This window comes from Miscanthus floridulus, chromosome 12 (genome assembly GCF_019320115.1).
Source record: "Miscanthus floridulus cultivar M001 chromosome 12, ASM1932011v1, whole genome shotgun sequence".
Classification (NCBI taxonomy): Eukaryota; Viridiplantae; Streptophyta; class Magnoliopsida; order Poales; family Poaceae; genus Miscanthus; species Miscanthus floridulus.
In genome coordinates, this window is record NC_089591.1 from 83750691 (window position 1) to 83767485 (window position 16795).

Consider the following 16795-nt stretch of genomic DNA (forward strand, 5'->3'; position numbering starts at 1 on the left):
TGGCCCATGGAACAAAACCTCAGAGCTACTTCAAGACTCAAGATTACCTTAAAAAAAAAAAAAACTTTGCCAGGAGATAGAATCATAGAAGAGGATTCAGGATCCTCTAAAAAAAAAAAGAGGATTCAGGAAATCATAGAACAGGATTCAGGAACCAATGCACGGTTCATGCAAAACAGTCAAAACATACATTTTTCTTGTCTTGTATACCAAAACTAAAGGGCATTTTATGCTGCTTGCAAGCTAATACCGTTTGTCTTTGCTTGTCCTGCTGTATTGTCGACACTTCTCCCGTATATACTATTTTTGGGAGTAATAGAAACACACACCGATCGGGCAGAAAAAAAAAAAAACATAGGCAAGCACCTCACATATACATATGTGACAATTGTACAAAAAACATTCTACACTAGCAGCATCTTCGTAGCAACCAACCGCCGTATCGTATCTGCAGCGTAGTAGCCTCAGAATCTTGGATGATGATAACCAAGCTCCTCTAAGCTGTTGCACAAGCTTACTGACAACCTTGTTATTCTATCTATCTATCTCTGTGATTTTTTGTGCACCTTTGCCTTCGAATGTTTGTTGATTCCCTTTGAGGCCTAAAATGTATGCAGATTTTCATCAGGCAAACATCACAGCACAAGCCATTTATCGCCATTGTGCAGCATAGCAAACGTGCGGCTAGGGGAGAAGAATGTCAATCTTACCTGATGATGCCGTAACATGCCTTCCAGCTCTACAGTGATCTCTGAGAAGGAGGGGCGCACGTTAGGATTTTCATCCCAGCACTGCTGAATCAGTTTAGACAGTTGCGGATGGACCCATGACGGGATCTCCAACCGCATTCCCTGATATATGTAAACAAGGGGAAAAGCTTAGTCTATTGCTGTGATCCTCATCTTTATGTCTCTACCTCCAGCTAACAGCTGAAGTCACGGATCATTGTGAAATTACCTGCCTTACTCCCAGCGCAGCTTGCAAGGGTGTCAGATTTTCGTATGGTATCTATACACATATGACACAAGTAAGGCTAAGTGTTACCTTTCGTTCAAAAAGAAAAAGCTAAGTGTTACCTTCAAGCAATTATAAGATGCTCATATAACTCAAAACAAGTCAAAGCGCGCTCGATTCGGCACCATTATTTACCTTTGAAGTGACCAGCTCCCACAGAACAACAGCAAAGCTGAAGATGTCTGCCCTGTGGTCATACGGCTTATGGTTTATTACCTGGTAAGACACGCAACTCTAATAAGCTTGGTGCAGATATAAAATATCTCTACTTGCACTGAAAGAACTCCCTTCGGAGACAACTGTGGCAAGTAAAACTAATCTTCCTATGTCTTGTATATCTTGACAGATGAAATATAGCAAGGTAAGTTGCGTTCAAAAATATATATAGCAAGGTAAAACATAACTGCGTACACGTGTATACAGCCACGTTTCTGTGTCTGGTAAGACGTGCTTCTCATGAGCACACTAGACAACTCGAAGAAATCTACACACCTCAGGCGCCATCCATCTGTAGGTACCAGTTTCAGCAGTCATGTCTCCCTCTTGAGATGGATTCCTCGAGACTCCAAAGTCTGCAATCTTCACAACCTATTTTCCAAGACCATCCAATGCTTGATGAACCTTGAATTAGTAGTTCGTAAATACAGACACAAAACAATATGCATACATAATCAGAGCCCATCAGCAAATTGGCAGTCTTCAAGTCTCGATGGATGATGTTATTTTGGTGCAAATAATCCATTCCCTTGGAGATGCCAATAGCAATCCTAAGAACTGTTGTGAGATCCAAAGTGTTTTTTAGCTTGTGAAGAAAATCATATAGATTACCTCCAGGCATATACTCTGAAAGGGACAACCAATAGCAAAATCAAAATATGATCTCATGAATCAGCTCATGATAAATGGTTGTCTGAATAAACTCTGGACAGAAGAAACTACATTCAACTATCTAACTAGCTCAAAAACTAGATATGTAAGCACATAAGTCATGCCATAGGGGCTTATTTGGGATTAAAATCATGACGGTGGCAAAAGCACTTGGAGTTGGCAGATACAAATTACAGAAATGATGTGTATGTTCAACAAGAAGTGAAATTTCGTTAGGTAACTGGCTTCATGCAAGTTTCATTTACTAATGCCTAGAAGTTTTTTTAAAATGGTTCCAAGATGTCACTAAATTTCTAATATAAGTAGCAACTCTGTCAAAGAACAATTGCCACCTACACTAGCATGATAGGATGATACAGGAACAGAGAAGTAGCAATACACATGACTAAACTATTCCTCACTCATATTCTTATCATCATCCAGGACCAGGCTACTTGAAACATATGAAAAATAGTTTCCGTTTGCAATATAGCCAAAAAAAGGAAATGGACAATGTCTATCTACAACAAAATAAAAACACAAACAATTTTCTTCTACTGCTAGTCAATCAAGTTAAAAGCAGAAAACTCTAATCTCAAGTTAAAAATAGTTGTTCAACAATACATATCATACAGTCAAATTCAGTATGAATATAATAGATCCCTTTCACTAAAAAAGCCAGGTCGAGCCCACCATTAACAAAGGGACCGTTTTTAGGTGATATTCAAGTTGTAGCATGAACATAAAATTTAAATCAGCCAGCTCTGATGGTGGACAATCAGCCCGCCATCGCCCTCGCCAAGAACCCTGTCCTCCACGACAGGAGCAAGCACATCGACATTAAGTTCCACTTCCTCTGGGACTGTGTCGATGGAGGGCAGATCGTCATCGAGTTCGTCGAGATCCGCAGACAGCTCGCTGACATCCTCACCAAGTCACTTGGGCGCATGCGGTTCATGGAGCTGAGGAAGATGATTGGCATGGATGAGGTCAAGGCTTCGGGTTAGCAGAAGGATTAGGGAAAGAATTGTAAGACATAACCTGCTGCTCCCCAAATCTCTCTTTGCTGCAGATTAGGAATTGGAACTGGTCAGCATGGCTGTACATTCTCTAGTGTTGTAGCTTGTAAGGCAATAGGCCATCTAGTACTAGTAGTTGGTAGAAACTACATCAGCCATGTTGGTAGCGGGCTGATCTAAGCAACGTACTAGGAGTAGTTGGGGCTGTACTCAGCCATACTCATGTGTACCTTATAGTTGGTACATGAGTTGTATATATACTACATCTAAGGCAATTCAAAAGGGCGGTTCAGTTGCCACATTCAAAGTTTCAGAGCTGCAGCTGCAGCTCCGCAGAGTGTGTGTGTGTTGTGCTCACCCCTTTTTCTACCTCTAGCCAAAGTGAGTGTGTGGGTGTGCTGGTAAGCTAGCTGCTTACTTGTGCAGGGATCCTAGGGACCAACAAGATGGTGCACGGGCTGCCTCACATCGAGCACGCAGGCGAGCTGTGTGACAGCTGCCTGGCCGGGAAGCAGATGAGTCTGCCTTTCCCGAAGACGGCGAAGTACCGCGCGGCAGAGGCCCTCGAGCTGGTCCATGGCGACCTCTGGCGACACACGGCGGACGCAAGTACTTCACCTTGCTCGTGGACGACTGCAACCGGTACATGTGGCTGCAGCTCCTGACGAGCAAGGGCAAGACGGCGGAGGTGATCAAGGCGTTCACGGCGCGCACGGAGGCTGAGTCTGGAAAGAAGCTGTGCATGCTGAGGACGGACCGCGGCGGCGAGTTCACGTCCGTGGAGATCGCCGCGTACTACGCGGATCAAGGGGTGGTGCGCCACCACACCGCGCCGTACTCGCCGCAGCAGAATGGCGTGGTGGAGCGGCGGAATCACACAGTGGTCGGCATGGCGCGATCGATGATGAAGGTCAAAAAGATGCCGACGGAGTTCTAGGGCGAGGCGGTGACCACGGCGGTGTTCATCCTCAACCGCACACCCACCAAGGCCCTGAAGGGCAAGACGCCGTTCGAGGCGTGGCAAGGGCACAAGCCGAACGTATCCTTCCTCAGAACGTTCGGGTGTGTCAGCCATGTGAAGAACATGAAGCCATTCCTCATCAAGTTGGAGGATAGGAGAACACCCATGGTGCTCCTGAGCTACGAGGAGGGCAGCAAGGCCTATCGGCTCTACGATCCCAAGGGAGGTAAGGTGGTGATCTCTAGGGACGTGGTGTTCGACAAAATGGCGACCTGGGACTAGGAGGGTCCGGGCACGGGAGAAGACCGAGGAGTCAGCGGCACTTTCGCCATCGAGCACCTGGTGATTCAAGGAGGAGATGTGGGGCTAAGGAGCCAGCTCCGGCAGCTGTGGTGGCAGATGAGGAGCCGCCAAGTCCGGCCATGGCGGGCACGGGCGAACAGACTCCACCAACAGTCGCGCACACGCCTCCACCACAGTCCCCTGCGACGGCGGGACAGGGGACGCCTCCGCTTGAGTTCGCTTCTCTGCCCACCGACATCGATGAGTACGTGGACGCTTTCCACGATGGCGAGGAGGTCCATTTGCGCCGGGTGGATATCATCGTCGGCGACGGGGGAGCTCCTAGGCTGGCCAGTCAAATCCTCGACGACCCAGAGCTGCTTCTCGTCAGTGTGGAGTAGCCGCCCACGTTCGTGGTGGCGGAACACGACGCAAATTGGCGACGGACGATGCTGGAGCCTGGAGGAGAGATGAAAGCGATCGAGGACAATGGGACTTGGGAGCTGGTTGATCCGCTGGTGGGCTGCCAGCCGATTGGGCTCAAATGGGTCTACAAGGTGAAGCGGGACGAGCGCGGCGCCATCATCAAGTACAAGGCGTGGCTCGTCGCCCGCGGCTTCGTCCAGCACGAGGGCATCGACTTCAAGGAGGTCTTTGCTCCGGTGGCGCGCATGGAGTCGGTCCGCCTGCTGCTAGCCATGGCAGCGGCGAAGGACTGGCGCGTCCACCACCTCGACGTCAAGTCGGCTTTCCTCAACGGTGAGCTCGCAGAGACGGTCTTCGTCAAGCAAGCTCCGGGCTTCGCCTACAAAGGGGCAGAGCACATGGTGCTCAGGCTGCGCAAGGCGCTCTATGGGCTCAGGCAGGCCCCGCGGGCGTGGAACGCCAAGCTCGACGCCACTTTGTGCGAGCTCAGGTTCACCCGCTGCGCCACGGAACACGCGCTCTACACGCGGCGATGGGGAAAGGAGGAGATCATCGTTGGCGTGTACGTGGATGACTTGATTGTCACCGGGGCGCGTGCGGAGGACATCGACAGCTTCAAGCGCGAGATGGCGGCTCGTTTCAGGATGAGCGATCTCGACGCGCTCTCCTACTACCTCGGCATCGAGGTGAGGCAGGGGAAGGAGTGCATCTCCCTGGGCCAGCGCGCCTACGCGGAAAAGCTGCTAGAGCGCGGCGGCATGGCGGAGTCCAAGTCGTGCGCAACTCCGATGGAAGAGCGGCTGAAGCTGTCTAGGCACAACACCGCGACGAAGGTGGACGCGACGCGCTACCGGAGCATCGTCGGCGGTTTGCGCTACCTCACGCACACTCGGCCGGACATCGCGTTCGCGGTTGGGTACGTCAGCCGGTTCATGGAGGACCCGCGGGACGATCACTGGACGGCGGTGAAGAGGCTTTGCGCTACGTCAAGGGGACGCTCGATCAAGCGATCATCTTCCCCTAGCACGGCGGCAAGGGTGGGTTGCGCCTCACGGTCTTCAGTGAGGCACCCCCCAAAACAGAGGAAGGTGAGCCGGAGCTCATGGTTTTCAGCGATGCAGACATGGCGGACGACATTGACGGGCGACGGAGCACCTCTGGTGTGCTCGTTTTCCTTGGTGCAGCCCCCATTGCTTGGCAGTTGCTGAAGCAAAAGATCGTGGCGCTGTCGACATGTGAGGCAGAGTATGTCGCAGCGGCCATGGTGGTGTGCAAGGCAGTCTGGCTGCGCCGACTGCTGGGTGAGCTGACCGGCGAGTAAGCTCACCCGCCAGCTCTGATGGTGGACAATCAGCCCGCCATCGCCCTCGCCAAGAACCCTGTCCTCCACGACCGGAGCAAGCACATCGACATTAAGTTCCACTTCCTCTAGGACTGTGTCGATAGAGGGCAGATCGTCATCGAGTTCGTCGAGATCCGCAGACAGCTCGCTAACATCCTCACCAAGTCACTCGGACGCCTGCGATTCATGGAGCTGAGGAAGATGATTGGCATGGATGAGGTCAAGGCTTCAGGTTAGCAGAAGGATTAGAGGAAGAATTGTAAGACATAACCTGCTGCTCCCCAAATCTCTCTTTGCTGCAGATTAGGAATTGGAACTGGTCAGCATGGCTGTACATTCTCTAGTGTTGTATTGGTAGAAACTACATTAGCCATGTTGGTAGTGGGCTGATCTAAGTAAGGTACTAGGAGTAGTTGGGGCTGTACTCAGCCATACTCATGTGTACCTTATAGTTGGTACATGAGTTGTATATATACTACATCTAAGACAATGCAAAAGGGCAGTTCAGTTGCCACATTCAGAGTTTCAGAGCTGCAGCTGCAGCTGCAGCTGCAGCTCGGCAGAGTGTGTGTGTTGTGCTCACCCCTTTTTCTATCTCTAGCCAAAGTGAGTGTGTGGGTGTGCTAGTAAGCTAGCTGCTTACCTGTGCAGGGATCCCAGGGACCAACATTGGCATGGACCAGACATTCCATATATGCTCATGTAGTAAGAAAAATGTAATGATCCCAACCACCCTAAACTCTCCTTCAAGTTCTTACGAAAATGATAGGAGACATGAGTTATCCCTACATCTTTAAGGCTAAAGGAACCGACAGTGAATGGTTTAAGCACGTTTTTGAAACGAGGCCAGCCCCATTTCCATTAATCGCATAACGAAAATATAGATGTTTGAAGCGAGAACAGCATTCAAAAGAGGGGATACAGACCACGATTATCTATCAACCTCAACTAAGATAAATAGTCAAGAACATGGTGGGTTAGACCTAAGAATGTGCATTACTAAATTTAGCCACTAACGTTACTCATTCTGCAAATATGCCCATGAACAAGAGCATCAGTGACACTGATAGCTACACAAAGCAGAAATTACGATTAGCGGTAATATTACTGTCACCTGTTACAATGACATATTTTCTCTTCTTTGTGCATGCCCCGTAGAATCGAACAACATTATCATGATTAACACTCCTGGACACAAACTAAGCCGTTAGAATTATTTGAATTAGATGATTCAATATCCTATTTTTTAACAGTGACTTAATAAGAATATGCTTACTTTAGAATAAATATTTCTTGTAAAAACTCCACCTTTGATGAGTCATTAACATGTTCGGTTCTGAGGAACTTTACTGCGACATCCATACCTTGATAAGTTCCTCGATACCTGCAGACAAGAGCACAGATACAGCCTCTAGGTTACTGAACTATCTTGAGGTCTTGCCCTGTGTATATATACAAAATTATGCAGCGAGATTCTCGAGTCCATGAAATAAGACCGTTCCTAGCTAGTGTTTATTGACAGCGACCCCATATCAAACCATTTACTTAATGTGTAATGCATGAAAAGGGCATGGAACAGGCACTGGCAGTTAAATTGCTGATAGCGCACCAAACAATTGGCATCCTAAATCATAGTATTCCTTGGAAGTGTTACTTTTCTCTTACAAGTCCCCGGAAGATCCAGATGCAATCTTCTCCCCAATCTGCAGGAAACTCCTGTCAACATTTGAATCACCAATCTGCTCTTGCAGTTCCAGTATTCTTTGCGAGGCTGCAGAATTTGTTGGGTTTGATAATGAGGCCTGCATAATACATGAGATTGAAGTCTATAAGGAAAATGTTAAGCTAATGTGTTCATTCTTTTGTCTTATATTGTTGGGTAGAAGTACACAAGACGCTGCATTGGTGTGAAAAGGTAAATTACAAGTATGTGGGCACATGCATATTTCAAGCATTTATGCAAAATCAATGAAGAGAGAAAGCATCATACATGATTTCGTGCCGCTGTCTCCTTGAGAATCTGTAGCAATGTATCTGTCTCCTGCAAACAGCATCACACAGTGTTTTCACTCAAGAAATCCATGCAAGCAAGAGTATTTAACATAAAGCCCTGATGTTTGACTCAAAAATTGAATCTAGATTTATAACCATGATGCTTGATAGCTCAACTAATATGCCAGTTATCAACTTATCAAGCATAAAGTCAGAATGATTTTAGGTGCTTTGCCATGCAACATACAAATCCCAAGTTGATGAATATTTAGCATGAAAACCTAACTGCATAGCTGTCATGAGTAGTCAGCTAGGCCTTATGGGTCCGGTCAGTAATTATGAACACGAATCTGGATGTCCCTAACCTAAGCAGCCCGACATCATCCAGCTGGTAGGCGGCAGCCGGACCACAAGGGTAGGGGTAGGAGAAGGTGACTGCGATAATAGATCTATTTCATCTTGCTTTCTTTTAATTGATACATCTCCTCTGCTTACATAGACTCAATTGACACCTACATCTAATCTTATCCCTAACCCTAAACCTAATGGGCCTCTAATACCACTGACCCAGCCCATAAGGCCTAGCTGACTGCCCATGACAATAACTTTGTAGGTTAACATAAATTATTTATATATTCTGCAAACTATTACCTAAGAGGGACTCCTCCCCTTTTGCACCTTTTAAGAACAAAGCTGTTCGGAATAAGATGCCTTGTTCTGATATTACAGATGCATGTTGCTAAGATTTGCTAGGGACAGTGGCTAGGGAATATAGTCTGTATAACTGTATTATTTTCCACTTGACATTATAGGCAGTTAGTTTGTCTTATTCAAAGTCTCTTCTCTCCATAAAAAAGGGAGAATATTCAGCCGCAAGTTTCAACAGAACTCCGTTCCTACCTGAAGATACCAAGCTTGGAAGATTTATTTATTTCTTGGGTTCTGTTAAAAGTGTGTTTTCCTGATTCCTTCTGGGATCGCTTTTCTTTCTTCTGTTTCCTGCTCCACCCCCCCCCCCCCCCACCCCCCCCCACCCCACCCCCCCAACCCCCCAACCCCCCAAAAAAAGGTCTACAAGGAGGATGTCCTTGTTCTTGTGTAATTATGTTTTCAACAATAACGTTCAAGCGCCTAAATGGTTGCTGTAGTTTCTTTCAGGGAAAAACAGTTCCTACAGAACATGCTCCAAATATACATCGATAAACAAGCTAGCACTACACAACCATTCTCTGGTAGTTTACCTCTGTATCCCAGCCATCAACAACAAATACATCCAAACAATAGCCATCAGTTGTTGAGAAGACATGAGCTTCACGGATGTTCAGTCCAACTTCAGACAGCAAAGCAGATAGCTACAAACAATAGTGTGAACAAACATTGAAACTCAAGTAACAAGGTATATCATTGATCTTAAGTCCGAATGCAAGCCACATAAATAACACAAGGATTGGTGTTCTAAGTCTTACCTGAGCGAGGAGCTTTGGCTTGTCAACGGTAGAAAAAATAATTTCATGAATATGGAGGATTTCTACGTCTCTCCTGTGGATATCTGAGTGTCAGTTTCAGAAGTTCCATGAGCCAGCCAAAAACTCATAAGTCAAGCAATTTAAGAGAATGATTTCCCGAAAAGAAGTTCCAAATACTGCACATTGGTTGGAAATAGCAGAAAGAGGTAAAATATAAAAGCGGGTGAGGAAGACAAGGCCAATCATTTCATAGAAATATGCTGAATTGCTAGTGTCTAACCTATAAGTTTATGTTCATGATCAACCAAATTTTATAATCAAAACATGTCACAGCTAGCCCTGGTTACAGATCACTGCACTGATGGTGACTTTACAGATAAAAGGTACTCCTTTCACATCAAAGACGCTTGCTGCAATAACTCTTCCATTGACCTACGGTTGCAGACAGCCCCGTTCACAACAAATGGAAGCATGGTAGAAACACTCTACCAGTTTACACCAATCAGGCATATCGTATTATTATTCTAAACCAAAGGCAGGAGCTCTGCCATGGTCTGTGGATATATCATTCAGGCTTTATAAATCAAAATTGAAGCATGAGCTTTTGCGGGTGAAATCATGGTAGAGGTGGTTGTTTCAGACCAAGTCATATGGCTGAACTCAACAAGATCATGATGCAGTACAAGGTTTCATTGATACAGCTCCCGTTAAACTGAGGTAGACACAGACCTCGAAGAACTGGCCTCAGAGTTATCCACAACTTTTTTTCCAGTTAAACTGAGGTCCTCCATCCCTTCGCATGGCTCAAATTCTGTAGGCTCAGATCCTCTGTGCAGTATATATAAGCATACGTTTTAGCAAGCAAGATATAACACCATAAAAATACTCATACAAGGCACAACTTGTTTTCTTCAAAAATGCTCATCGAAACTACAGACAACAAAAGGTTGATTTAAGTTGCACCAAAGGTAAAATTCTCAAGGATTTCATCATGGCGTTGCAAAGTGCGTGGGTCATAGCCTGTACCTCAAAGTGGAAGCCTGAGAATCCCCACAATTACCGTTTTCACTCGTAGAGAGGCCCTGAGTGTTATCCTGTGAATCCACCGAGGCCGGGGCGAACTGTTCATATAGAGGCAGAACAAAAATTTCAGTCGCTTCTAAAAAAATACGATCCCGGTATGTGCTGGCGCGGTTTCGCTTTTTAGTGAGAAGACGAAGCACAGTGGAGAGGCGATCGAGCAGTGGTGCTCACGTGCAAGAAGCGGACATGGAAGATGGGGCGCTTTTCAGGGTCGGCGCACTCGTTGAGAATCCTCCGGTGCAGCAGCACGTCCTCTGCCTTGTCGACGTTCACATCGATGGCGTAGCTGCACATACATACTAGTACGTATCAAGTGGTGATTAGGAGGAAAGCGAAGGCGAAGGAAGCAGGCGAGGAGAGAGTCGACCGACGGCGCTGACCTCAGCGGCAGGCGGTTGAAGTGGCACTGGAGCAGTTCGAGGAAGGCCGGCGGGTCCGCGACGACCTCCGGGTTTCCCTTCTCCAGGAGACGGTCGAAGACCTCCTTCGCGATGTCAGTGTAACCGTGCGAGCCGCCGCCGCCGCCGCCGGCCGAGGAGGAGGCTCCTCGGTCGGCGGCGGCAGGGGGGCAGGTGCTCTCGCCCACGCCCTCGGTGTCATCGTCCATCTTCCGCGGCGCCGAGGTGCCGCCTCCACCTACGGCTCGGCCATAGCGACGCCCGCCGGCCGCGTCCTAGGATTTAGCACCGCGGCGGGGGACGCAGCGGCAGCGGCGGCGGCGAGATAGATAGGAAAGAGAGAGCCCGATGGCGACCGGCGAAATGGGCGGGCGGGGGGAATCCGAGGGGATCTTTTTGGCAGAATCTTGTGGAGGAAGGCGCTCGCCCCATATTTATAGAAGCGAAGTGACGCAGCGCGGGAGGCAGGGGCAGTTTGGTACTTGCCGGTGACGTCGCCGGCGAGACGGGAGCCGGCGCGCCGTGGTGGGTGTCGTACGAAGGGAAGGAAGGGAATTGGCTTGGTTTTTGGCGCCTGCTGCTTGTCCTGGTTCGTGGCGATCGAATCCACTGCGCCGGGAGTGGTGCTGCCGGCGGCGGAGGGAGGCCCTCGCCCAGAGCGAGCATGATGGATGGACGGCGGAGATGCGGCACCGGAGGATCGGGCGGCGGCTGGTCTCCGCGGAGGATCAGGCCGGTGTGGTGGGGACGGGGAGCTTTCTTCCTTTCCGCGACTACCGGAGATTGGACAGACCATGAGAATCCGTGGGGCCCGCCGCGCTTCTTTACCTCGGTCGCGTGAGTTGGGCCCCACAGTCCAGTGGCATGTACTTCCTGCTCGTTGGGGATTACTATCGTGGGGCCCCTAGCGGTGATTCGTCAAGTCAAGCCTTTTGTGTTTTTCTCACTACGACTCTGAAAATGTAGTAATTCTCGTTTTTAATTATTCCATCAAGGCATCAATTATAGTTTAACTAAAAATATTACTCCCTCCATGATGATAATTCAAGTTGTTTTGGACGGCAACACGGTTTCCAAAGCATAACTTTAACTTTCTATTTTTATAAAAATAGATTATTGAAAAGTGATATATGTATATTTTTATGAAAGTACTTTTCAAGACAAATCTATTCACATTGTTTTCATATCTTTAAACTCAACAACTTAAAAGTTATTCATAATTTATATTCCTAATATTTAACCAAAATCTTGTCCAAAATGACTTGAATTACTAATATTGAGGGAGTAATATTTATTACACTTATGATATTATTAGATTAATTAGTTACTCCATTACATAATAAATCTCTTTAGAGATATAGCTATATTACTAATTCTTAGAAATTTAATTAAATTTAAGAAATGTTGACTTAATCTAAGCCTAGGGATACATTTTTTTAGGATGAACATAGTTACTACTCGTCGGGTATCAGTATTAGGGATACCCGAAGAAGGGATCTGAGGACCGCGGACGACAAACTCGTCTAGATAATCGATGACGTATTTCAGTCTCGACCGACCCCGAATGGACGCATTCTGCCTCGCCAGACCCCTCGGGTACGGGCTTCATGTCGTCCGACCCCGAGAGTACGGGAGTCGTCCCGCCCGACCCTGAGGGCACGGGCCCAAGGGGGATCAATACCGCCTCCAACCACTACGGGTCTGAGGGTACGACCCCGAGGTCAAACTTCTGACACCGGGAGGGAAGCAGGCACGTCTCGACGTGACCTGTGGCCACGTCATGCCACGCCCGGGGGTTCACATCGCCAACAGTGAAGGGTGCGTGATCGCTGTGCTGCCTAATCTCCGTACGGCCGCTAATAGGCATGTCGGTTCACTATGTCGTCCGCTGGGACAGGATGGGACGCCACGACTAGCTGATGACGTTGAGGCATGGCACCAGTGGTGAACAGGAGCCCGACATTATCATCTATAGCGTCGGCGGGACCCGTATGAAGGAGAAGGAGGACGCAACGGCCCAGGAGGCCTTCTTCTCCCTCGCTTTTCCCCTTTTCTCTCTCTTTTCTCTCTCTATAACCTGCGTCTTCCCCTTCACCTATAAAAGGGGAAGTAGGACACCCCCTGAGGAGAAGAGAGGGTTGAACGAGCTCAACAAGACTCAACTCCATTCGATCTTTTCACCAGAGACTTGGGAACTTCTCCCTCTCTCGTCCGTTTGTAACCCCTACTATAAACTAGTACCGGTAACACGAGCAGCAGCAGACTGGACGTAGGGATATTCCGCCCGAACCAGTATAAATCCTTGTGTCCTCCGAGCACACCATCGGGGCCAGACGCGTAGATACAAATTTATTAGTCGGTGGTTCAAAACATCGACAGTTGGCACGCCAGGTAGGGTCTTTCTACGCGTTTCGGCATCCACATCAGGCCTCGAATGGCTAGTCATGGCATCAGCTAGGTCCTGGGCATGCACGTGTGCATCAGGAACCTAGACTTCATCGTCATGACAAAGGGAGAGTTGGCGCAGGCTCCCGCCGCCGTCCAGACTCTCCACTCCGTCGACCTCGATGCGATCGTCGAGGAACTTGAGGAGCTGTAGCTGCACGCATCGGAGGCCCGTGCCCCTAGGAACGACTAGCTCTTTGGCTTTGATTATCGGAGGCTAGAGCGCCAGCTCGACTCCTTCCTGGGACCCCGACCATCTTAGGAGGACCTGCGCCGCCTCACCTTCTCGTTCGCCAATGTCACGACACAACTTGCTGGAGGGGAACCGTTCTCCCTAGAATACCTCATTCAAGCGCTCTGGCATCATTCCCGTTCGGTCTGCGTAATGCTTCGGGGACCATTGGCCACCCTGTGGCACAACGCATGCACCTGTCCCCTACGAACGATGAGTTGTGGGGATGATCGAATACATCATGGAATCTTTCCACAACCTTCTCGCGAAAGATTTAGAGTCGCTCTCTAACTCTGACTCCAGCAGGGGGAGCCATCACCCCTCGCGAGAATGTTTTATGGCAGGTAACCCCGAGGGACACGTCGAAAGCATCCACAAGGGAGGGGCTACCCCACCAAACGACCTCGACGACGAGGTCGAGGAAGATGCAGGGGCCCTTCCTTACATGCTGGTGGAACAACTAAGGGCACGTCACCAGGAGATCGAGGATGCACGACTCCAACTCGAGTGGGAGCACGTAGAGCTCGAGTGAGAGATCAAGCGCCATGGAGACGGTGGGCGTGCGCGCCATGGCCCGCGACATGAACTAGAGGATCATCAAAGATGATGGAGCCCTCCCACACTTCGCTCAAGCAAGCCAGAACATCACTACCATGGTGGCCTTGCTCTGAGATCCGCACACTGCTCGAGCACGCGATGGTGCAGTAGGCGAAAAGTTCGCTATCTCAGTGACGCAAGCTTGACACCATTCAGCATGCACCCTCAGGACAACATGTCAGGGACATGTCTGTCCACTAGGCGTCACGTGGCGGTGGGCGATGCACAGCGGCCCCAGTGCATGAGCGTCTCGGCCTCTACCGTGATGCACGTAACACCCTGGATGCCCATAGGCATGGACAAAGCAATAAGAGAGAGGAAGCTGGCCATGGCTACCACCCTCGTCGTGGTGGATGCTATGACAGCGACAAGGACCAGAGTTCGAGCCCTGACCAACTAGGACCTCAGGCCTTCGGCTGACACTTTCTCAATGCTATCTTTCCACCGTGGTACCGACCACTGACCAACATCCCAAAATACACCGAGAGAACTAACCTCGGACTGCAGCTTGAGGATTATCGGCTTGCTTGCCAAGCCGGTGGAGCGGATAATGACAGTTTCATTATCCACAACCTCTCATTGTTTCTGGCTGATTCGGCGTGAACATGGTTGGAGCACCTTTCGCCCAACCGAATTTAAAGTTGGGTGGACCTAAAGGAGATTTTTGTGGAAAACTTCCAAGGCACCTACACGTGTCCTAGAAACCCATGGGATCTCAAAAACTGCCGACAGAAGTCCAAGGAAACTCTCCATGAGTACATCTAGCGCTTCTCCTGGTAGTGCAACAAGCTGCCCGACATCACCGATGCCGACATTATAGGAGCCTTCCTATCCAGGACCACCTACGAGTCCCTAGTTCACAAGCTAGGACGTAAGGGCCGGCAAACCACCAAGGCGCTCCTCAACATCATCACCAGCCATGCCTCGAGCGAGGAGGCAGTCGGAGCAATTTTTGACCGCCCTAAGGGCAAGGCAAAGCGGGACGAGGATATTGACGAAGGCTCCTCCAACCGCCCTAACAAGAAGAATAATAAGTAGCGGTGTGAGAGCTCGCTCGTGGCCGCTGCTGACCGCAAGGGGGCTTGAAAGCCCACTGAGGGTACCCCAGACCACTTCGAGAAGCTGCTTGAAGGGCCATGCCTTTCCCATCAAGCACCTATACAAAAGACTGTGCCCTCATGAAGCGGTTCCTGTCTAGGGGATCCAACAAGGGAGAGCATAGGAAGGATCCCAAGCCAGCAGTAGACGATGCTGAAGGGAAGGATGGTGGCTTTCCGATGCTGTATGACTGCCTCATGATCTTTAGGGGGTTAGCAACCTATGACTCTAAGCGCTGCTAGAAGCTTGCGTGTCGTGAGGTCTATAGGACCGAGCTAGCCACACCTTCCTTCCTTCGATGGTCAGAGTCCCCCATCACCTTTGATCGGACCGACCACCTAGAAAGAGTCCCGCAGCCAAGAAGATACCCGCTCGTGCTCGACCCAATCATTGGCACGAAGCAGCTCACTAAGGTGCTGATGGATGGAGGCAGCGGCCTCAACATCATGTATGTTGAGACGCTCGATGCCATGGGCATCAACCAATCACGCACCTAACCGTCCGAGGCACCTTTCCATGGGTGCCTAGAAAGTAGGCCGTGCCACTCGAGCAGATCGATATGCCCATCACCTTCAAGAATCTGGCCAATTACAGGATGGAGACCCTTACCTTTGAGGTGGTCAGGTTCCATAGGGCCTACCACGCCATCCTGGGACGTCCATGCTACATGAAGTTTATGGTCGTCCCCAACTACACCTATCTAAAGTTGAAGATGATGGGTCCACACGGGGTCATCACTATCGGCACCTCTTTTCAGTGCACCTACGAGTGTGAGGTCAAGTGTTGTGAACATGCTACGGCGATCGTCGCCTCCATAGAGCTCACGACCATTAGGGAGGAGATCATCAAAGAAGCGCCCAACCCCAAGTGGTTGGCTGAGTCTTTCAAGCTCGTGGAGGGTGCCAAGGAGGTCCTCATAGACCCTAGCAGCTTCAAGGGCAAAGTTGTGCACATCAGCACCATGCTTTCTTCCAAATAGGAAAGCGTGCTTGTCGACTTCCTCTGCTCCAACAGAGATATCTTTGTGTGGAGACCCTTGAACATGCTAGGCATTCCAAAAGAAGTCGCCGAGCACGCCTTGAAGATTAGGTCAGGGTCCAAGCCAGCAAAGCAGCACCTATGTCACTTCAACGAGGAGAAGCGCTTGGCCATCGCCGACGAGATTATGAAGCTTTTGGTGGCCATAATGATCATGGAGGTATATCACCCTGAGTGGTTAGCCAATCCCGTTCTTGTAAGAAAAAAGAGTGGGAAATGGAGAATGTGTGTTGATTACACGAGTCTCAACAAAGCATGTCCAAAGGATCTGTTTCCTTTGCCGCACATAGACCAAGTAGTCGACTCGACCTCAGGGTATGAAACCTTTTACTTCCTTGATGCATACTCTGGGTACCATCAAATCATGATGAAAGAGTCCAACTAGCTCACGATGTCTTTCATCACCTCATTCGGAATGTTCTACTATGTCATAATGTCGTTCGGTCTAAAAAACGCGAGGGCTATGTATCAACGTTGTATGCTCAAGTGTTTTAGGTACCTCATCGGGCAAACTATTGAGGCCTACGTAGATGAC

General features: G+C 49.2%; 2 protein-coding genes across 3 annotated transcripts; one reads left to right on the forward strand and one right to left on the reverse strand.

Moving 5' to 3' along the window:
* Positions 1–191: 191 nt before the first annotated feature.
* Positions 192–11497, reverse strand: LOC136498096 (serine/threonine-protein kinase STY46-like). Of its 2 annotated transcripts, XM_066494037.1 has the most exons (16): positions 10833–11495; positions 10624–10738; positions 10396–10490; positions 10099–10197; positions 9370–9442; positions 9145–9255; positions 7902–7952; positions 7577–7713; positions 7188–7295; positions 7026–7099; positions 1682–1857; positions 1507–1602; positions 1150–1230; positions 958–1008; positions 711–851; positions 192–602 (listed from the first exon to the last, which is right to left on the reverse strand). In XM_066494037.1, exons 1-16 carry the CDS (start codon positions 11057–11059, stop codon positions 543–545), a joined length of 1695 nt encoding a protein of 564 aa, XP_066350134.1. In that variant the 5' UTR covers positions 11060–11495; the 3' UTR covers positions 192–542. The 2 variants fall into 2 exon arrangements, with proteins under 2 accessions (XP_066350134.1, XP_066350135.1); XM_066494038.1 differs by lacking the exon at positions 10099–10197 and having other exon boundaries at positions 10833–11497.
* A 4284-nt stretch (positions 11498–15781) lies between these two features.
* On the forward strand, positions 15782–16201 carry LOC136496274 (uncharacterized). The gene has a single exon (XM_066491930.1). It carries the CDS (start codon positions 15782–15784, stop codon positions 16199–16201), a length of 420 nt encoding a protein of 139 aa, XP_066348027.1.
* The last annotated feature ends 594 nt before the right edge of the window (positions 16202–16795 follow it).

Excerpts from the sequence above, each read along its gene's own strand:
- LOC136498096 (XM_066494037.1), bottom strand. The coding sequence starts at position 11,059 with ATGGACGATGACACCGAGGGCGTGGGCGAGAGCACCTGCCCCCCTGCC. Across the intron at positions 9,443-10,098 it reads TCTGAGGCCAGTTCTTCGAG|GAGAGACGTAGAAATCCTCC; the intron begins GTCTGTGTCTAC and ends AGATATCCACAG. Across the intron at positions 852-957 it reads CTGCGCTGGGAGTAAGGCAG|GGAATGCGGTTGGAGATCCC; the intron begins GTAATTTCACAA and ends TACATATATCAG.
- LOC136496274 (XM_066491930.1), top strand. The coding sequence starts at position 15,782 with ATGCCCATCACCTTCAAGAATCTGGCCAATTACAGGATGGAGACCCTT.